This window comes from Rosa rugosa, chromosome 5 (assembly GCF_958449725.1).
Source record: "Rosa rugosa chromosome 5, drRosRugo1.1, whole genome shotgun sequence".
In the NCBI taxonomy this organism is placed as follows: Eukaryota; Viridiplantae; Streptophyta; class Magnoliopsida; order Rosales; family Rosaceae; genus Rosa; species Rosa rugosa.
The window spans coordinates 18615536-18638038 of NC_084824.1; the positions used below are offsets into that span (position 1 = coordinate 18615536).

Sequence of the window (22503 nt, forward strand, 5' to 3'; positions counted from 1 at the left end):
TATAGAAATTCGTATCAACTTTCTCTGGTTCCGGTTCTACCTAATCATCTAGTATCAAGAATTATCTTTTTTGAAAACGAAGTTAATTATAGGATAATGATCAATTGTGTTATTATTATGATCATCATATACATAAGCAACTAAACTCTTTCCAAACCAATTCAGTTGGCGTGCAGGAAACTCCAACTATATACTGTGTTTAGACTGTTTAGTGTGGCCCGAACATCATATATAAATATAGAATGCAGATACTTATCCTCCACCATTTTCAAGTAGCACTACAACCAACACTTCTGCCATCAAATTAACCAACATCATATATCCCTGCAGCTGCCTCCATGGCATCGACGGATAAGCCAGCTAACCCGGAAACCGGTAAGGAAGTTCCACCACCAAAGGCCTCGTACGGAGACACGCCTCCTCCTCCTCCTCCTCCTCCAAAAGCAGTTGACTTGTTTGCAGTCGATGTGGCACTTAGGTTCTTGGTGTTTGCAGCATCACTAACAAGTGTATTGATCATGGTAACTAGCAAGCAGACAGTATTCCGAGGCCCTATCCCGTTAAAAGCCAAGTTTGATCACTCTCCTGCCTTCATGTGAGTCTCTTACATACATATATCCACAAAGTTAACTATTATTTGAACTGTCCCAAGTACATGAATTAGATGTATCGGTTACACAAGAAGGCACATACTACTAGTTAGCAAAGAGTTGGTCTTCTCACATAGTTCTTTTAGTTTCTTTCCATACCTTTGCACATAGTTCTAATATATATATCTGTTTTTCATCAAGAGTTCAATCACTAATCTCTTATAATTTACGATCACTAAACTTTTTAGATTAGTTGCACAAAATGGGAGTCTTGATGGATAAGGAATATAATAACCAAATTTAATTTAATAGTTTCTTGTTTTCGAAAACAAAACAAAATATATCATTATATAGTTTTACTCTCTTGTAGGACTGACAATATGATCTACAATTCTCTTTTCTTTTTTTTATTTGAACGAATCTGAATCGAACTTGAGATATTATCATAACAACTAAAGAGAAATATCACTAGGACAAAGAATATAATAACCAAATAATTTACTTTAATAGTTTCTTGTTTTCGAAAACAAAACAAAATATAGCATACTATACTCAATCTCTTGTTGGACTGACTATATGATCTACGATTCTTAAGAGCTTATCATCTTTTATTTTATTTTTATTCGAATAAATCTGAGTTGAACTTGAGATATTATTATAACAACTAAAGAGAAATATCACTATTGATATGGTACAATGAGCCTCAATCTAGTCATTAATTTCGACAAATATAGACTTCCATCTACATGCTTGTAGCAATAACACTATTTTTTTTTTTCCTTGATTTGGTCATCGTTCTTAGAGAAATTTTAAATACACATCCCAAACTACTTAATACACATCCCTATTATTTTATATTTCAAATAAGATTTTATAGGTAGATTAAATGACCAAAATAGACATCTATATATTAGAAGAAAAATAATAATAATCACCTAAGGGACAGTTTTAAGGGACTGTGAGGGACAAATGCATCTCAACCACATGTATTAAATATAAAAACAAAAATTATAACAACTTAAAACTGTGCATTTATTTTCAGCCGTCAGATTCACTTGTCCCTCACAGTCCCTTAAAAACTGTCCCTTAGGTGAGCAGGCCTTATAATAATCATATCTTCCTTATATGATTCTATAATTATAAACACAATAAATTTCTATATATGCATCCTCATTTAAAACAAGAATAAAGTTAGAAACCATCTAATTTAAATTTTCCTTAAATAAATTGTAATTAAATGGGGTGAGAAACCATATAATTTAGAATTTCAAATTCAATAGCATTAAATGTTTTTAACACAAATCGCTTTACTCCCACTTTTAGTTTTTTTTTTTCCTAAAAGTTATGATTAGTCAATGAGAAGTTTTAAATACACACCCCTAATTACTTAATACACACTCCTTACTCAATACACCTACCATTTAATTTCTCATTATAACATTTTACTAAATACACAACCCAAATTACCTATAATATCCTTAAGCTAAAAAAACCATGAAATACATTATTTAACTACATTAAGGCTACTATTTAATTTTATTAGTATATATAATTGACCATATTAATTACTTAAGTTAGTTATTGGGAAATCCATAAGGATTCATTATTGTTCCCTTCAAAGTTCAAATAGATGCTTAGAAATAGGTTTTGTATTATTTGAGTTCTCATCCACCAAACACCCTATTGATCAAGTATAAAATTTTGAGTTGAACATTCAATCAAAACTATATCAGTAATTCCTCTATAATGGCGGACTACGAAGTTGTCATGTCATTGGATGGTTAAACAAATTAACAATTACAAAGTTTTATACTTGTGCTGTTTTATATTAGATAATAAATTGACTAATCATAACTTTTAGAAAGAAAAAAAAAAAACTAAAAACTTAAAAAGTGGGAGTAAAGCGATATGTTTTAAAAACATTTAATGTCATTGATTTCGAAATTCTAAATTATATGGTCTCTCGCCCTATTTAATTACAATTTATTTAAGGAAAATTTAAATTATATGGTTTCTAACTTTATTCTTGTTTTAAATGATGATGTTATGTATAGAAATTCATTGCGTTTATAATTATAGAATAATATAAGGAAGATATGATTATTTTTATTTTTCTTCTAATACATAGATGTCTATTTTAGTCATTTAACCTACCTATAAAATCTGATTTGAAATATAAAATAATAGAGATGTGTATTAAGTAGTTTGGGGTGTGTATTTAAAATTTCTCTTAGTCAATTTATTATCTAATATAAAAAATCACAGGTATAAGACTTTGTAATTGTTAATTTGTTTGACCATCCAATGACAATTTCGTAGTTCCACCATTGTGGAGAAACTACTGATACATTCTTGGTTGAATGTTCGACTCAAAATTTTATACTTGATCAATATGGTGTTTGGTGGATGAGAACTTAAATAATACAAAACCTATTTCTAAGCATCTATTTGAAGGGAACAATAATAATTCCTTATGGATTTCTCAATAACTAACAGAAGTAATTAATATGGTCAATTATAAAATACTAATATGTTAATATATACTAATCAAATTGAATAGTAGCCTTAATGTAGTTAAATAATAGTGTATTTCATGGTCTTTTAGGTTAAAGATATTTTAGGTAATTTGGGTTGTGTATTTAGTAAAATATTAGAATGAGTAATTAAATGATAGGTGTATTGAGTAAGGAGTGTGTATTAAGTAATTAGGGGTGTGTATTTAAAACTTCTCTCGTTCTTAAGCCTAGTTTTATTTCTGATTGATGTTCCCCTAGCTATGAACAACAATTAATACAGATTATGACGCTTTCCTACCAAAAAGTAGGTATTCTCCTACCACCAGCTACCTGTATGTTACAGTGGACTTGGAAAGCACCTTATTATTTCTTTTTTCTCCATTCAATCTAATCCTAGTCACCCAATCATTTATGACTTCCTAATTGGAAAACTTTGAATAAAATGGTATAAAAAGAAATTAGTCTAAAAACGAGGACTATTTAATAATAAGACTTGGTTTACTGTTGGTTCATGTTTCAGATACTTTGTAGTGGCACTATCAGTTGCAGGCCTCTATGGTATTCTTACTTCACTAGCATCCCTTTCAGTCATCTGGAAGCCAATATTCTCAACCAAGTTCTTGCTCCACTTTGCATTTTGGGATGTGGTAAGCAAGCTCAGCTGCATTCTTTCTGTATATAGTATATTTGTACCAACAACACAAACAAACTGGACGGTACTATGATACCCTTCTTTTGTATATGATGCAGCTGATACTGGGTCTAGTGGCCTCTGCCACGGGTACCGCCGGGGGAGTTGCGTATATTGGATACAAGGGCAATGAACATGTGCAGTGGAACAAGGTTTGCTCTATTTTTGACAAGTACTGCAAACATCTAGCAGGCTCCCTCGCTACGTCGTTGTTTGCTTCGGTTTTGCTGGTCCTTCTGGTGTGGCTGTCAACTTTCTCACTCCACAAGAAAATTCCCAAATAGAGTTGGCCGGTGAAATATATATATCGCTTCAAATTGTGTGTTGTGACTTGTGAGCGTGTCTCATATTGAATCTTAGTATTGGATTTGGGTGAAATATATAGTTAACAGTTCTCTATATGTTATGTAAATGTTGTCTATAGTAGGGTATTGAACTATTGATTCTAAATTGTCTTGTATTATTTGTAACACTCATAGTGGAGAGTTAGCGTGTGGATTTCTGTAATATATGCTAGAGTACTTATCAGTTTTCCGAGTACATAATATATATATCTTTTTTGTTATTTTGTATATATGGAAATTCATGACGTGCTTTAGCTTCAGCTCATTTTTAGTTCCATGGCATGCCAATAATGAGACTGGGTGCAACTGCTAGGATTTTGACCAAGTTTCTAATTAAAGGTTAAAAGCAATGAAATATAGCAGACAGAAACTAATCACTATGAATTTTGGTATTTCTTTGATTGTGACTAACTGAATAGTGAATATACAAGAAGGGAAGACCGGATTTATACTAACAGAGGATTAAGAGCAAGCTTAACCTCTCTAACTTATTGATGAACCAATGAATTGAGGACATTTGTCCAAGCTATAGTACTCTTAACATCCCGCCCAACCTAATGGTTGGGGACCAAATCATCAGGTTGCAGCACAAAAGTGGCTAACAACTGCAGCAGAAACTATATCACGCAATACTGTCCGGAGGAGAGGAAGGGAGCTTTAAGTGCCTGGTGCCTGCAATGTTCAATTGCATGAACCATAGCTTGTTGACATTCTAATGTGGGTGCAATAACCCTGGAAGTTGGTGGCTTAGAAGTCAAGAAAGCAGAAGGAACTGAAGTTGCATTGTCAATAGGTAAGGGAAGACTTCAAGTAGTATTTGAGAGTGGCAATGGAGGAGAGGAAAATGAAGCAGTCATATCTTGAGGTGCGACAAAGTTATTAATTAGCTGAATATTATTGTTGTGCGTCAATGCAAGCATTCAGTGGCATTGTAACCTGTCTTCATGCAAATCTGACAATGCATATAAGATCCATAAGCAATAACTTGCCTTGGAGCAGATCTCTGAGAACATGTGTGAGCAGTGTGGCCAAAATTATAGTAGATTTGACAAGCTTCAGAGTTCAGATGTGAAGGTACCATGAGGACCAATGTAACCATCTACAATACAAGCGCCTTCATCTTCGATGTTGAGATATGGAGCAGAGACTGCATAAGTTAATTATAGTGGCTAATTGAAAAACAGTTTTAAGTCTAGACTATTCGGAGAACATGAGTTGTTAAACCCACTTGAGGATCTATACCTCTGGGAGTTGGAATGAGGCGTGAGAGCCTCTTCCTCTTTGATTGAAGCGTTTGTAATTATCAAAATTGTTCTTGAAAGACTCAATTGGATGAGCAACTGGATATGTACCATAAGAATCTCCTTCAAAGTTTTCGACCTCAGATCTTGAATGCTTCTCATGATTGGAAACAAGTGCAGTCACAGGAGCAATTCATGAGAGGTATCAGATTCAACATCCAGTAATATCGTTCGAAGCTCGATCACAGAGATCGGCATCTTACAATCTTTAATGACAAATCCTTATGGTTGACAAGTCAACAGGGAATCCATTCAAGATCAAAGTCACTATATCTTCATCGGGAATATAAAATCCAGCTACAGAAAAATGGTCCCTAAGAGTTTTAATACATTGCATATACTGTCAATGCTTTCGGTACTTTCTGAATTTTCTGCATAGAGGTCTTCCACTCGAAGTTTAGCATATCTCTCAAGAAAAAACAAGAGTTGTTTTGAGGCTTTACTCCCACTGATGAATGAAAGAGCATCAGATGACAAAACAATTAAAATTACCATAATCATAACGACACAATTGCAGAATCAACTAACAAAAGCATAATCAATTAGAGATGACCAAAACTCCAAAATCATAAAGAAACAATTGCAGATTCAGCAAACCATCTTGATCTTCGATGCTATCTCAACAACTTAAAGACACGTATACTTGAGAGTGAAATCAGAATGAGAAGTACTTGAGATATAAGTTTAGACTTTCAAATTATCTTGTCAAAAAGTATCCAATCTGTAATTTGATCACCACGTTAGAGATGATCAACATTGGATACTTCAGACCCAGCACCGATCATCAGAGGAAAGATGCTAGCATCAATAACGAACTGAAAACCAATCTGTAAAGCTATCAACTCAGCAGCCAAAACTGATTTAGAAGCAAGGATAGAATCAGCCCCATTGCACCCATGAGCTCACCTTCATCGCTCCCAGTCATCACTACTCCCCCAAGCCCTCACTGTCCACTTGTCACATCCACTGTAGCAAAGTATTCATCATGCAACCCAGATTGCAGAGGACATCATCTTTTGGCTACTAAACACCACCACTTTGCTCTGGTGCCTTTTAGTTCGCTACCCTAAACACCTCATACAACTCAACAACCTTCATAACCAAACTATCAGGCTCCTTGCCTTCCACCCAACCATGTAACAACAGAATATGCTCTCTTCAAAGAACCATCAGAGAGACACAAATCTCTTCAGCAGGTGTACAGAGCTCTAACAAAAAGATACGCAAAGCTATGCTTGCATTCACCCCATAGATCATGGATTAAAGACTCCTCCATAGACATATAAAGCTCCATTTCTTCCAATGCCAACCACGACCGGCATCCCTCCCCCACCAATTTTTGGCCAACATAGAGTTCAGTACTTGAGACAATCCATTTTGGTTAGTAACAAACTGAAGGAGTATGTCAGAAATGCTTGAGAACTGCTTTTATAAGTATTTCATTACCTGTCCTTGACAGCAACCTTCCATTTCATCCCTCTACTCTTATAACCACACAGTCCCTCACTGTCCTGGAGATCTTATTATTATACCTTCTGTCTTCGTAGCCCTAGTAACATTCCTGGCACAACACAATAGGCATCCTGAATTCAGAAATCTTGCAATCAGACTCAGTACTTGCAGTAAAAGACATTGCTGATTTATCATAATAAATATTTTGCCAGAGGCTTCTCATACACAAGAATAAGGCGGATGAAATGGATGCAACAAAATCTCCTTCAACCGCCTTATTCTTGAGAAAGAAAATGATTCTAGAGATTGAGATGGCCAATAAAAGTTCATCATATATGTGTGGGGCTTCATATCTGCTACTTCAACTCCATGAACCCTCTCTTTCACTTCTGCACGTAGAAGAGAATCTAGTAATCAGCACAAATAAGGAAAATGTATGGGGAAACCCACTTCAGGAAGTCCTCCAGATGGATGACTTCATAGGTGATAGTTCAGATACAGTGTGAGATGAAGGAAACCCACCTCGCATCAAACCACAACCATGCCATCAAAGAAGTAGGAAAGCATTACCCCACTCCACAGCATTGTATCCTTTGGCCATCTCAATCTCTAGAATCATTTTCTTTCTCACATTCCTCCTTCTCTTCTTGAGTGCATAGATGAACTCAAAGGCTATAATAATATTGTCCATGATAAGCCCCTTCATAACAAAGGCATGCAAGTTGGTACTCAAATAATTTGAAACACAATTAACTTCAACCTGTTTGCCAATGTCTTAGCCACTAACTTCAACCTATACTTCATCCCAAAAGTGGGTTTAGCCTTCTTGGGGATCATAGCCAACTAAGTATGACTGGAGCCTTTCACACTACCACCCTCATTCCAAACTCAAAAAACAGCAGCCACCAAATAGGGTATATTTATCTTGATTCGGATTTGTCTTTACTATTTCTAAGACTCATGGTGAGGTTTTGGTGTTTTAGTTTGTGTAAATTACTAAATTTACAGGCTATTTTAGATTCTAAATATTCTGTAATTGTACAGTAAATATATATACTAGAGGTATCCTGGGTATTCTAAGTGCAAGTGCAAATATACAGGCATTGATGATATGCTTTGCCTGAAACTTCAGCTCATTCTTTTATGGCACGATTAGAATAAGATCATGTATGCTGAACTGTTGAAAAACTAAGAAAAGCATAATCATTTATCAGAGATTATCAAAATCAGAATAAACACAGCTCTGACCAAATGAAAATGATCTTGATTTCATGCCAACAATTGAAAAAATGGGAAGCCTCCAACCGAAACAAAAGAACAAAAATTATATACTTGGGACCTGGGTGTTACAAAATTGAAAAGTGGCTGAACTTTCAGAATGAGAAGTATTCAAGGATCTTGACTGATGACTGACTTAAGACGTAGTTCTAGATTTTCACGATGGGAACTTAATTATGCTCTTGCTCTTTACAGTGGAAAAAGATCATCTTATTATAATCAGTCTAATCTGTGATCACCATGCAAGACATTACATGTGAAAGACCCACATTGTAAGAAAGATCTGTTCTTCAACATGTGAAAGACCCACACTTTTCAAATGAATTGACTCAGAGTGCTGAAACCATATAGTATAGTACTCTCCCCTATTCCCTAAACATTATATATACAATACCATTATGCACCTTTGATATATCCACTGTCTACAAGTGCAACTACACTAAGATACTTTTGCCTGCTAACTAAACCTACTTGAGCAAATATATCCCAGCAGCTTCCATGGGATACACGGATTCACAGATCAGCCGGCTGAAAACTAGCAAGCATGTTCCGCCACTCTTATTAGGATCTTAGTTGTTTTCAATATCACTAACAAGTAACTAGCAAGTAAACCATATTCCAAGGTCCTATCCAATTTGAGGCCAAGATTAATCGCTCTAAGGTCTTCTTAATTTTGCACAAATTATTAGTATAATAGTTAGTTAATAAACAAAAAATTTCAAGGTGTTTGATTGTTCAACCGGCAGACAGGACCTTTCTTGGATCATATTTCCAGACTTGAAGACACCTAAATTGTCTACTGATGATCAACATTGTCATTGTTATACACAAATCACATAAAACATGCAGCAGAGATCTTATAATAAAGATAGAAAGAAAGAGACAGAAAACTCTGTCAAATATATATATTTACTTCACAAACTTATTTACGTTCAGATGAGAGAAAAATAGATAATCCACCAAAATAATCAACCAACAATTATAAGCCTCATCAATACCAAAAGCACCAATGCATTCTACTACTCTTAAGGTTTTTAATACAATAAAGATTAGAGACAAAACATAATTCTCACACAACTCAATAAGTCTCTACTAATAACTTTGAAGATTATTATAGCCCTTTTTGACAAACCATGATTTCTTGGACTCCCTTTGGCATATAGAACCCCTTTTTGAAGCAATGTTCTAGCCCTCTGAAACAAACCACCATTCCTTTGCCCTCTTTGTCACCATCACACTTCACAGAGACACAATCTTGATGCTTTTAAAAAATACACTTTCATCTTGTTTTAATCTTCCTAATTATCAGACCTGAGGGACACTTACTTATCTTATGGTAGCCATAATATTGCTAACAGAATAAGATTAAACGTGTTAATATTTTTCAGGTTTTTAGTTTGGCAAGCAAGGCATGTGAATCTGTATTGAATCCAGATGTTTTTCTATGCAAAAAGGAGAAATTTATTCAACCACCAACCATCCGGCTGCACCGGAATCAAAAGTGATATAACGAAAAGACAGTTCCCTCTTCTAAGTTTCTAATCAAGTTACTGTAAAATATAAAGTAGTTTTCTTTAACATGGAATCTATCCAAGGGCCGGAACCGAGACACCAAAGGTAAGACCCCATTTCCTGTCTACCTCTCTGAATCCTGAGTTTTTTGTTTCTTCACTGTCAAAGAATCTCTGTCAATGCTATCTACATGTATATCATATATCCTTAAACTAAACTTAAAACAAAGTATCTGTTTAGTCTCAGCATTTTTGCCAGGCTGCAGTGAGAATAAGGACACTTTGGAACTATAATTGGTGGTGCAGAAATGGAATGTTTCAAGTCTTTTGATTAATTTCTCAGTTTTGGGATCCAACTGCCTACATAGCAGTATTTCAGGAATAGAGAGTACATCAAAAGGGAACCCCAACCAGAACCATTCTTAAGACGACCAAGCCTTTTCGAATGAGTTCTACCACCATTCTTAAGACCACCAAAACCTTTATAACTTGACTGGGGACAAACTTCACTCACTGGGCGAGAAGGTTGTGAGGAAGCAAGCTAATTCCACCTCCCTCCATCCCCCCTTCGCGTTGAAGCATAGCCATAATATGATATAACAACATGAAAACAAATTAGTTGGCATCAAGGATGAAACTTATGAATATCACCAACTCACCCACAACATAATTTTCTAACAACCCTTAGAGATAGAAAGGACCTACAATTGAAAAAATTTGCACATAAAACTGGGGCTACTAATGTCACAATCATTTGTTATTCCCACAAGGAGAAAAACATATATATAATGTTACCTCTCACACCACCTGTGAGGAACGGACTAGATATAAGAATGATGTAGGATAGAAGATTTTTCTACCACAAGAGCACCAAGCAGGTGCCAGAAATGTGATGTAAAGAACAAGCATGGTCTTACGAAACGAGGGGGAAAATTAAAAAAAAATCCTAAACTGCCTTAATAATAAGCAAGGATTCCTTTTGTCTTTTAAAATTTGTTCAACATATATACTGTATCATATTTAGATCTGTAAGTTATTCACAATCTTAAGTGGCTCTATAATGTTTCAGACTTTGTGGATGCACTATTTGTTGCAGCTGTCTACAGTATTTGAACATGCTGGCAGCTCTTCCTGTCAATCTGGAAGCTAGAGTGCCCAACAAAGTTCTTGCTGCATTTTGCATTTTAGGATGTGGAAAGCTCTACTATATTCTCTAATAACTGAGACATCTGACACAGAAGAATAAACCTTGATATTACTTAACATGCTGATACTTCTAGAAATATACCTAAAACCCAAACAGCTTAGAATGGTTTGTTTATTCCTGTTATGGTATATATGGTTGACAGATTATATATGTGCAATTCTGATGATGCAGCTGACATTAGGTCTGGTTGCGGTCGCCACCAGTAGTGCACAGGACATTGCCTAGATTGGATCAATGTACATGTGGAGTGGCAGATGGTGAGTTCTGGTTTGCTAGTATTGTAAAGTGTAAACATTAGCAGGTGCCCTCGATACGTCATTGTTTGCCTCAGTTTTTCTGGTCCTTCTGGTCTGGCTCAGCACTTCCTCACTCTACAGGAAAACTCAAATAGGAATTTGTGAAGAAGACCATGCATTTATTAAATCCTCTCCACCCCCCTTGCCAGTGATGTAGAATCTTAGTGCTTGGGTTTGTATATATAGATAGATAATGGCTTTTGTCAGGAAGACCATGCATTTATCAAGTCCTCTCCACCTCCCTTCCGGGTGATAAAGAATCTTAGTGTTTGGGATTGTATAGATAAATCGATTAATGGCTTTTCTCAGGTATGCTTATACATCATTCTAAAGACTAAATGCTCTCTACATAGATAACTTGTTAGTAAACACCCATGGTCATTATGGACTCTTGGGTTTTCTATATGCAAGTGCAGATGATTTGTCTTAGTAAAATATTCAGATTGGTGTGGTGTACTTGAAGTAATGAAGTTTCAGCTCATGTTTTTCCGTAGGTTGCCAAGAATAATATTAGACACATCATGTTGATAGAGATGAAACTAAGAAAACCCAAATCAATCAGACATGTTACGTTTAAAACTCCTAAATAAAGAACCACTAAACAATGGCTTTCGATCATAGGCATGTCAGAGAAAGTCTGCCCCCTTTGCCAGGAAGGCATTCATATATGCATTCATAGGCAAGCCGAAAAGGTTGCAATTTGCAAGACATTGAAATTTAATAATTGATTGCATAATAGGTATAAGTAAACAGATTCGACAATGTAATGACTTGCATTGATGAATCAGTGAAGCATGTAACAACAATAATCACAATCACTCGCTTGTGACTTATACAAATATCGGTGGACAGATAAGGAACTGCATACCTTGAAGCAGACTATAGTACAAAATTGGCTGAACCAATTGAGAAATTGAATGTACACACTTGTCACCAGAGCACAATCTCAGAAAATTGTTTGCTCCCCCAATTCCTGGCCAGCCATCCCCTCTCTCAGCACAGTCTGGAAGAAGTCTTCCAACGTGTCTTTGCCATAACTTGGTGTTTTCTCAGCACTATATTCTCCGGTCTCAGGATCCAAAACCAACATACTCTCAGCCGCATAATACCTTCCAATCTTTCCGAACTCGGCTGTGTCTTCCATTGAAGGAAATATCTTTACAAGGAAATCAAGCAACCCAATAGCAAAGTCCATTATCTCAATCGGCACTTTCAAGAACTTGGGTTCCCTCCCCACAAGTCTAAACAGCAACTCCCCTTGCTCCATTGGTGTCAATGCCTTCCCCGGTCCACCAATAGGCAAAACCTGGTTAATCTTATTTTCACTCAACACACAATCAGCAATAAACGAAGCCAAGTCCGCTTCACTAATCGGCTTGCAAGCACACAACTTCCCATCCCCAAACATCACATACGGCTTCCCATCTTTCACCAACTCAACCTGACCTCCCAAGCTCTTAAAGAATGCAGTTGGCCTCACAATACTATAACTGAAACCACTGTCCTCCATAGCTTCCTTGATCAACTCATCCTCGAACTTCAGCTTTGCGCGCTGGAATTCAAGAAGAGGCTTCTGCACACATATTGCAGAAAGCAACACAAAATGCGAAGCCCCACGATTCCTACCGGCAACAAGACTGTTCTTTGTTGCCTCATAGTCTATCTTCCAAGAATCCTTCACACCACCACTACGGCTAGCAAGGCAAGAAACCACTACATCAATTGAAACACCCAATTCTTCCATAGATTTCTCCAAACTATCCAAATTGGTCACATCTGAAAAGCACACATTGGCTCCTTTCAACTGGTTTAAAGTCTCATCCTTGCTAAACTTACCTCTAATCCCACTCTTCTCCCTAGCAATAGCTATAACATTGAACTCTCTATCCACTAACTCCTTAACCACAAACTTTCCAATGTACCCAGTTGCACCCACAACCAAAACGTTAATGTCTTTGGGACTTTTGTTCCTGAATGAAGGTGTAACGGTCGTTTCAACAGTTGGGGTCGTTGAAGCCGAAATGGGTTTTAGTCTGTCTTTGCTGAACTTAACGACTTCAGATAAGCTTAACGGAGATGATGGGAACCCAGTAAAGAGAGAAGAGGTTACCTTAGTTGGGTTGGTGAAGTGAGAAGAGAAACGCGTTAAGAAGCTCTGGTTTTTTGCTGAGTGAAGATTGAATGCGGCGGAGGAGAAGCACAGGGACATTTTCTGAGTCCTTCAAGTCCGAGAAGCAGGAGAAGCTTGTGGCTTTGTGAGGCAAGAAACTGATATGTGGATATGAAGCGAGGGACACAAACACAAAGCCCCCTATGCTTTTGCTATGATAATTCTTCTTATTTACTTTTTTTTTTTTTTCCTTGCAATAATGTGTGTTCTGAACTCTTGAATGATTGTTAATAATCTGATGGATGGAAATGAGTTCAGCCACTGTTAATTACTGACCTGTTGTAGAGAATTGGAAAAATTGTATATATCTTGTATTCATCTCACCATGAGGTTTATATAGAGTTACATCATGTATACAAAAGGCAATACATAATAGCTATACTAATCAATCGCACATTACAAGTATGTCGCATACATTACGAGTCTGTCAATCGCACATTACAAGTATGTCAATCGCACACATTACGAGTCTGTCAATCACATACATTAAGCAATACCTATTGCATGAATAATCATTATCATTTACAACACTCCCCCTTGGATATTCCATGTCAATAGTGTTGCCTCTGCTATGTGCTTCTAAGTTGTCTCGTCAAAAACCTTGTCAAGTAATAAAAACCCTGTGGGAAAAAACAACCTTGGTCGAAGGAGAAAAAGAGCACAACGCTCGTGAATATCCTTCAACACTCCCCCTTGTGCCGCTCAAACTTGGTGATGACGCTTTGATTGTTGCCTCGTTAAAAACCTTGCTAGGTAACAAAAACCCAGTGGAACAAAAATAACCTTGGTCGAAGGACAAAAAGAGCACAACACGTCCTTCACTCTTCGAGATCGAACATGTAGACATCATGCCTCCCCCTGATGTCGACGTCTCCCCCTGATTGCTACAATCATGGGAGTTCGGATAACTTTCTCAATGCGAGGCTCTTCACATGTTTCTCGAAGGTGGATTTTGGTAACGACTTAGTAAATAAGTCCGCTACATTATCCTCAGATCGGATTTGATTCACTTCAATCTTTAGAAGTGATCAATGTTGTTGCTGATTGTAAAAGAACTTAGGCGATATATGTTTGGTGTTGTTGCCCTTGATGAAACCTAATTTCATTTGCTCAATACAAGCTGCATTATCTTCATAAATGCAAGTAGGTTCATCTGTGGTAGACTTCAAACCACAAGTTCCTCGAATATGTCTAATCACAGACCTTAGCCATATGCATTCTCGCACGGCTTCATGTAGAGCAATAATGTGAGCCCCGGAAATATTCAAGGAGCTAAAGTGAAACAGTTCGATATTTGATCTGTAGTCTCGGTAATTGCTAAGGACCTTTGAGAATATTTTCTAAATTCTTCTTGAGGTGAAGCTTTCGATTTAAAGGTTTGATATTAAAGCACGCTTCACGACGAGTTCGTGATAATTTTCTGGAAATTTTTGGATATGGGAGCTATTTATTACGAATTTCTGAAATTTAGAAAATTATTAAAGGAAAAGGAAAATGTTCCAATGCAATCTTGGCCATCTGTGTCTTATTTGTTTAATCAGAGCTATTGAAAATCATTCAAGGAAGGACCATATATATAGCCTAGACTAGATCGACAATTCGAAAAAGTAGAAAGAAGCCCAGAGCTCTCGACCCGTTTACACGACCTGACAAACTGCGTAGTGATCGACCAGGACCTCTCCATTCGGCGACGATAGAACGGCGCACCGGTACCGTTCGGTTCGTCTTGACGACGCCGACGTGCCTCTTATCACGAATCGTCCATGCAAGGAGCGAGGAGAGAAAATCGAGGCTCGAAAGTTTCTAACTTTCTGGCGGTTCCGCAGCATGAGTTTGTCGTGCATGAGGTATGAAGTGTGACCTGCTCTTCAAGCTCTACATGTCTGTATAATTAGTTTTCGATTTCGGTTGGGTATTGACGGATTGATGATTTGTGTTTTTTGGTGTCGTTGGAGTTCACTGTTCACGGCGGCTTTCTTGTGTTTTTGGGTTCATTCCCAACAACAATTCTCGTCCTAGAACTGGAATTGGAGCTCGGTTATGTTCAATTCATGGAACGGTTTGGTTGGTGTAAGTATATTGGTCTATCCCTATTCGACACATGACTTTTCCAAAGCCACAAGGAAATCAGAAAATGCAAAGCACTAGGAGAGTATCTCTCCTACATGATTCGGAGTCTTAAGAGAATCGAAGAAATCTGCAAGATCGGATCACCAAGAGAAAATCAAGGAGAATCACTCTCACTGATCTTGAATTAATGGTAGGATTCATTTCATATCATTGTGCATAAATTAAATTGATTTGCCTATTGGATAAATTGATCTGATATGCTTATCTTCATTAAAAAGTTTTCGGCATGCATATCAAGTAGAGATCAGATTTACACAAAGATAGGAAGAATTGATTTCAGTTTTAAAAAACCTTACTTACATATCTTATTCGGTGGTGCAAAAAGATTTTTGATTAAGGGGGAGTCTTCCTCCCCTATATAAGGTTTTGAAACTGCAGTTAGAGGTAGAGTTTGTGATGCATAAAATTGTTCACTTTTGAACTACTCATTTTTGTTCAAATCAGTTTCTGAAAACTCTCTCTACTTGTCTCATGTATTCTATTGCTTGATCTTTAACATTCATAATTCATTCTCAAGATCAGTGATTCAGTTGAGTGCAAGGAAGGTTGAAGATAGATTGTCTAGAATGTTGTGTTGATCTAGTTAGGAGTTAGAACAATTATAAATCAAGTTAGCATTTGTTGCTAAGTGAAAGTGTTTGTTATGAACAACACTACTTGTATATTGTAAACTCAATTGATTCATATTGGATTGATTTTTCATGTTGGCTACGTTAAAAGCCACGCAGTGAAGTTTCCTCAGTGGAGAGGTTTACATTGCGTTAGCAAATTTCTGTGTCCTTCTTGATATAGTGATTTCATTGTTAATCAGTTCTATTGATTATAGTACAATATTGTTCTATTTGGTATTTTCATTTGGCATCAGAGCGGGTTCTAGAATTTTCTAGTAGGTCGCAGGGACGATGGAACAATATCGAGATAGGGCTGCTGGTGGATCTGTTAATAGTCCTCCATGGTTTGATGGAGGATGTGAAAAGTACACTCAATGGAAGATATACATGAAATCATACTTGTATGCGCAAGATGAACATGTATGGAACATTGTGGAAAATGGCTGGAAGACGCCTATAATTCCAGCTAAAGGTGAAGGCTCATCAATCTCTATTCCTAAGCCACGGAAGGACTGGACTGATGTGGAGGTACGCGATCTTCAAGCTGATTTCAAAGCAAAAAATAGCATTTTCACTGCTCTCTCTGAACGTGAAAAGTTGAGGATCAGTCACTGCGACACTGCAAAACAAGCTTGGGATTTGCTACAGACTACATATGAAGGAAACAAAAAGGTACGTGCACAAAAGCTACAAGGTCTGATTTATGAATTTGAAACTATGACCATGGGAGATGATGAAACTGTGGATGACTTCCATGGTAGAATTCTAAAAATTATAGGTCAATGTCGTAGTCTAGGTGCCCCTTTTGATGAAGATAAGGTTGTTAAGAAAATTCTTAGAGCCTTACCCGAAAAGTTTCACTCTAAAGTCACTAGTATTGAGGATTCTTTTGACATTGATGAATACCCTTTGGATGAACTCATTGGAAATCTAAAAACTTATGAACGAAGGATAAAACCTGAAAAGAAATCCAAAGGTGTGGCCTTCAAGGCTGTGAAAGAGACAGAAGAGGAAGATATATAAATCACTTGATCTTGCTCTTCTGACTAAAGAGTTCAAAAAGTTCCTTAGAAATAAGTCCTCTTCTCAAAATTTCAATGCTCCCAAGAAAAATTTTGTTAACAATGATAACAACGTTAAAGGGAATTTTAGAGCAAATAAATCTGGAAAAATAAAATGCTATGAATGTGGTGGCTACGGCCATATTTCTACTGATTGTGGTAACAGGAAGCATGGAAATAGCAACAACAAATCCCTTCTCTCGACATGGAGTAATGATGAACATCAAGAGATCGAAAATGTAGCATTTGTGTCATCTCTTTCACTCGAGTCTAAAAGTGATGAAGAATCCTCAGATGATGAGACTACTGTCCGCTGCAAACAACTCTATAAAGCATCAAAAGCCACATTACTCAAAAATGCAGATTTGGAAGATGAAATTGCGATACTAAAGGGAAGATGAAATTGCGATACTAAAGGCTAAGAATGAGAAGTTGGAGCTTATGTGGAGAAGCCTTGCGCCATAAGGCGATATTATCATCTCTTTTTCTCATCACGCTATCTAACGAAGACCTATTAATGTCAACAGGTTTTATGTTAGGAGGTGTTGGCATCTCAGGCCCGAAATCTTTCCTTTTCGTTAGTGAATCCAATTCAACCTGGATCACATCTTTCCATTTAGGCCAATTTTCTCTACGTTGGAATTCTTCAACGGAGTAAGGTTCGATGTCATTGGTCTCAATAATTCCACGTCCTCATATACACTAGTGTAGTTCGTAGAGATCTCTATATTCTCAGGAATTGGTTCTAACATTGAGGCGTCCCCCAACGATGTCTCTTGGACATAACCACAATCCAAAATATTCTCATGAGACGGATTTTGAGTATCAATTATCAATGGATCAAGTTGTGCCAAACTCGCTCTCTTCTTAGGGCGAGAATCCATCCAACCTATGAATCTCCTACGCTCTCTAGCGGAACCCATGGCCTATGACGCCATTATGCCACCTTGTGGCGTCACCATACCACCATCCATGGTGGTTTTGCCGTACCCATCTTCTCTGGGTGGCACCATGTCCTCTTGTGGGGACATCAATCCTTGTAGGCATGTTTACAGCAGGTATATGTGATCTCATCACTTTTAGGGGATCAAGATGAGACATAGTGGGGACAGATCACGACAATTCCTATCGTTTCTGTTGAACGTTGACGTTCTAATCTCCCCCTAACGACGGAAAGACTGTCTCATCAAAGTGACAATCCGCAAATCCAGCGAAAAAAAAAAGAGATCGCCTGTCAAGGGTTCTACATAGCGGACTTATAGTTGGAGACTCATGTCCAACACAAATATATATATATATATATATATATATATATATATATATATATATATATATATATATATGCATTCGTTGAAATGACTCATGTTGATGCGCTGTGGCGGCACAATTGGTACATAAACCGCACACTCAAATATGCATAAGTACGAGATATTAAACTCGAACCCAGTCACTAGTTGTAACGCAAATTAAAGTTGAGTGGCTGCTATGAGTCGTAGACGAATTAGCATAGCTGCATGCGATATTGCATAACCCAAGAGGAAATATTGGTGCGCATTACCAAAGTCCGGGCTACCGTCGTAGTCTTTTAATTGTGGCTTTTTCGCGAGACCAATTGGGTGTGTACATGGGAATATGATACATGATATCAATACCCAATGATATGCAATAGTCATCGAAAATTTTCGATGTAAACTCTCTAGCATTATCAAGTCAAATTGACTGAAGGGGATGATCTGTGTAGTGAGCCCGTAGCCATATGTTATGTGCTAGGAGTGTCGTATAAGCAGCATTACGAGTGGATAATGGCACAACACGTGACCAGCGTGTTTGTGTATCAACCAACACCATAAAACATCTATACGGTCCGCAAGTTGGTTGATCCAATCCACAGAATTCCCTTAGATTCTTTGTAAGAATGGAATTATTTCCTTAGTGTCCTTTGCAAAGGATGGTCTCGATCCTAATTTTGTTAAAGAGCAGGCTTTGCAAAACGAAAGATGGGCTTTAGAAGCAACCAAATAAGAATTTGGTTGAGCCACGAAGTCACAATTGACTTTAGAAGTAGAAAAAGGAGTCAAAGAGGAGTCCATGGCGACAAAGCCATGTTGTTGCCGTAGGGGGTAGATGACACCTGCCCTAAGTGGCCGGTCATGCACAGTCTTGGCGCCGTGAGGCGTATGTGCTTCTCCTCGAACCGATTTTTGGTTCTTACTTCTCTTCGTTTTGAAGAATGGATGTCCGTGTGAAGTCTTTAATAGACGAATCATCATATCACGACCTGGGTGTCCCAAACGTTCATGTCAAAGCCTATATGTGTCAGAATCCCATAAATCATTTCTCATGACATGGCTGGATTCAATGACTCGAATAGTGGTTGCATACAACCCACTAGAGCGACACATAAGTTTCTAATACTCGTTTATGCCCGTAGTCATTAGAGGTGATGCAAATGAACTCTTGTCTATTCTCAAAATGTGTTTCCACATGAAAACCATTGGCTCTTATATCTTTCAAATAAAGTTTGAATTAAGGTATGTCCAAGACATTAAGTAAAAGAATCGACACTTTATTAATAGCCAATGATTACATCAAAGTTTCTTAACCAAAGTCTAGTCCAAAAAATAAAAGTCAAACTTAGACAGATTGTAGTCACTCAATCCGTTTGGTAACTTCAATCAAATATGACCAGGGAAGTAGAGAGAGATGTCAGTGGAGCGAGGCTCTCTTAAGTACCACTAATCTCAATTACTTTCCTAGACATCATACTTCATTGGATGCGCCACTTGAGAAAGAGTTAATACAAAATTGTCATTTATTAATTAAGGCATAATTGTCATTACATAATTCTTGGAAAAATAAAAGACTATTTAATCAAAATCTACGGCATCAACATGGTTGTTTTCCTCACCAGAATTGAAGTCTGTAATGATGAGATTGACGTCATTGTCATTTCCATCATCTCCTTCAGCTGCGAGATGAGCCTCATGCTCTCTCATATCTTTATACACTTGTATTGTGCAGCTTTGTTTTTCCACTCACATTCTAGTGCTTAAACCAATGCTTTAAAGATCCACATCTATAGGATTACCTCACCCATTAATTGAGATGCACCTTGTGCATTTGGACATCCTCCATGGACGTTGGTGGCGACACCACCACTACCGGCGGCGCCTGTTTTGCCTCTCCCACGTTGGCCAATGTTGCCACGTGTCCGCTTATCAATCTCGCGGTTTTCCTTCCTTTGTAGGGCGGTTGTATGAACCCACACGTCCATTTCGTTGGCCCCTAACTTTTTAGGGTTCCGCTCCTTGCGCCCTTCTTTAGGTGCCCTATTATAATTCGCCTCGTGAATGCTCTTAGTTTCAACGGGCCTTTGAATTATAGTTTTTCATTGTATGTTGTTAGCTTTCTCAGTAACTGACATAAGTTGATGAAACCTCGTAATCCATCTAGCATTGCACACAAGCCTATTGCTTGGCAATTATTAACGCTGAGACGGGGAAGGTTGAGAGGATTTTTCTCAATTAATCTTTAGTCTGTGAGCTCTTCTCCACAGAGTCTCATTAGTAGTGAGGTGATTCTTGACGTCATTCACCCATCGGTGATAAAAAATGTCATTTGAATATGGTTTAGTGAAGTCGAGTTTTTGCACGTTTGCATTCGACATTCAAAGACAAAGGAGAATAGATTAGTTTCGGAGTAAGAACTTCCACGACAACTAATATAAGATTTTCGAGCCTTAATGCTACCAAGAAATCGATTTCCAAGAATATTTGGATTAGACCGAACAATGATGTTTAATATGGTCACAATTTGATGCTTGCGGACGCTCTTAGTCCGAGCATTATGAACACTCTTAGTTCATACGAACACTCTTAGTTCGTTAAGCGTGAATCCCCATAATTCCGCTTTATTAAATACTCAAAATCTTGTTCATATATTCCAAAATTGTACAAAAAATAAAAGGAATTTAAAATACAAGAAAGCAGCAACCTTAATTACAAAACTTACGTGTTGAAATTCGGAGCAGATTCTCTTCTGAACATCTTTCACTTTGATTGTTGTACCAGTCTTAAAATAACTCCGATAAAGCTGAAATTTGGAGGTCAGATGGAAGAGACAGAGACGAACAACTCTGATGAAGAAAGGATTTTGATCTGAGGTTCCGAACTAGATGTTTCGGAGCCTGCAAGCAGATGGACGTGTACAGGAAAGGAGAAGGATGCAGTCGGTGTGCGTTGGTGCTGCAGGGGCAGGTGCGCAGGTGAGGCCAGCGTGGGCTAGGAGGTGCGGTGCGGCAGTGAGGCTTGAAGGTGGCAGTGGTAGGTTTTGAAGAATTTTCTGGTTTGGTTTTTTTCTTGTGGTTAGGGCTCGTGCTGATAACGTGTTGTAGAGAATTGGAAAAATTGTATATATCTTGTATTCATCTCACCATGAGGTTTATATAGGGTTACATCATGTATACAAAAGGCAATACATAATAGCTATACTAATCAATCGCACATTACAAGTATGTCAATCGAATACATTACGAGTCTGTCAATCGCACATTACAAGTATGTCAATCGCACACATTACGAGTCTGTCAATCGCATACATTAAGCAATACATGTTGCATGAATAGTCATTATCATTTACAACATGACCATGTTAATTGATTTACTAACCCATAGTAAACAAATTCTAGTTTACTATTCAAAAAGTGTCATATTCTACAATACGTAACTCATTAGGACAATGTGTCTCGCTGACAATGTGTCTCCCTGACAATGTGTCATATTCTACAAAATCTTATTGTGCATAATTGCTAGGTTTTATTGCTTTTCAAGCTTGGGCTCTTCTCTACCGGCAACTTTATCCATCAAGTATATTGGTGAGATTTAGGCGGCTTGTTGTCGCGAATTCTTGCGTTGTATTGTCAATCTCTGATTTCGACCAATGCTCAAGACCAGTGTGAGGTGTTTGGTGGCCATAGGGACTTGGGATGGGTTGGTTTGCCGTTCCGGGTGGATCAGTTGGCGGTGACGACAATTGATGTTGGTGCACAGGGTTGTTGGAGCTGTCAACCGCCAGGTAAGGCAGTCAAATATTTATGGCACTAGGAGTTGGATTGTTGCTAGCTTGGTCCTTAAATTGGTTAGATTGCTCCACTGGTTTGGGCTTACCATTATGTTGATTAGAGTGAATTGCCAACCTCACAACTAACTTAAATAGGACAGGATTTTGGGATGGTGAATATGCATTATGACTTTCTCCATGCCTCTTGGGTAGGGCCTCTAGAATAACTGCATCATACATTGGCTTCGACAAGCTTTTTTGGATCTCTAAGATTTGTAAGTGTAGGG

At 37.5% G+C, this 22503-nt stretch overlaps 2 protein-coding genes across 4 annotated transcripts; one reads left to right on the plus strand and one right to left on the minus strand.

The window, feature by feature from the left end:
* Positions 1-206: 206 nt before the first annotated feature.
* Positions 207-4362, plus strand: LOC133712667 (CASP-like protein 1D1). The gene is made up of 3 exons (XM_062138778.1): positions 207-595; positions 3627-3753; positions 3857-4362. The coding sequence occupies exons 1-3, from the start codon at positions 339-341 to the stop codon at positions 4079-4081; spliced, it is 609 nt and encodes a 202-aa protein (XP_061994762.1). The 5' UTR covers positions 207-338; the 3' UTR covers positions 4082-4362.
* Positions 4363-5961: 1599 nt separating this feature from the next.
* Positions 5962-13500, minus strand: LOC133709949 (divinyl chlorophyllide a 8-vinyl-reductase, chloroplastic). 3 transcript variants are annotated; one of them, XM_062135912.1, is made up of 3 exons: positions 12055-13500; positions 6889-7003; positions 5962-6803 (listed from the first exon to the last, which is right to left on the minus strand). In XM_062135912.1, exon 1 carries the CDS (start codon positions 13393-13395, stop codon positions 12133-12135), a length of 1263 nt encoding a protein of 420 aa, XP_061991896.1. In that variant the 5' UTR covers positions 13396-13500; the 3' UTR covers positions 5962-6803; positions 6889-7003; positions 12055-12132. The 3 variants fall into 3 exon arrangements, with proteins under 3 accessions (XP_061991896.1, XP_061991894.1, XP_061991895.1); XM_062135910.1 differs by having other exon boundaries at positions 5962-7003; XM_062135911.1 differs by having other exon boundaries at positions 5962-7025.
* Between the last annotated feature and the right edge of the window lie 9003 nt (positions 13501-22503).

Bases quoted from the DNA above. Each gene is read 5' to 3' on its own strand.
- LOC133712667 (XM_062138778.1), top strand. From the start codon at position 339: ATGGCATCGACGGATAAGCCAGCTAACCCGGAAACCGGTAAGGAAGTT. The intron at 596-3,626 runs GTGAGTCTCTTA...TTCATGTTTCAG, and splicing joins GATCACTCTCCTGCCTTCAT to ATACTTTGTAGTGGCACTAT. The intron at 3,754-3,856 runs GTAAGCAAGCTC...TATATGATGCAG, and splicing joins ACTTTGCATTTTGGGATGTG to CTGATACTGGGTCTAGTGGC.
- LOC133709949 (XM_062135912.1), bottom strand. From the start codon at position 13,395: ATGTCCCTGTGCTTCTCCTCCGCCGCATTCAATCTTCACTCAGCAAAA.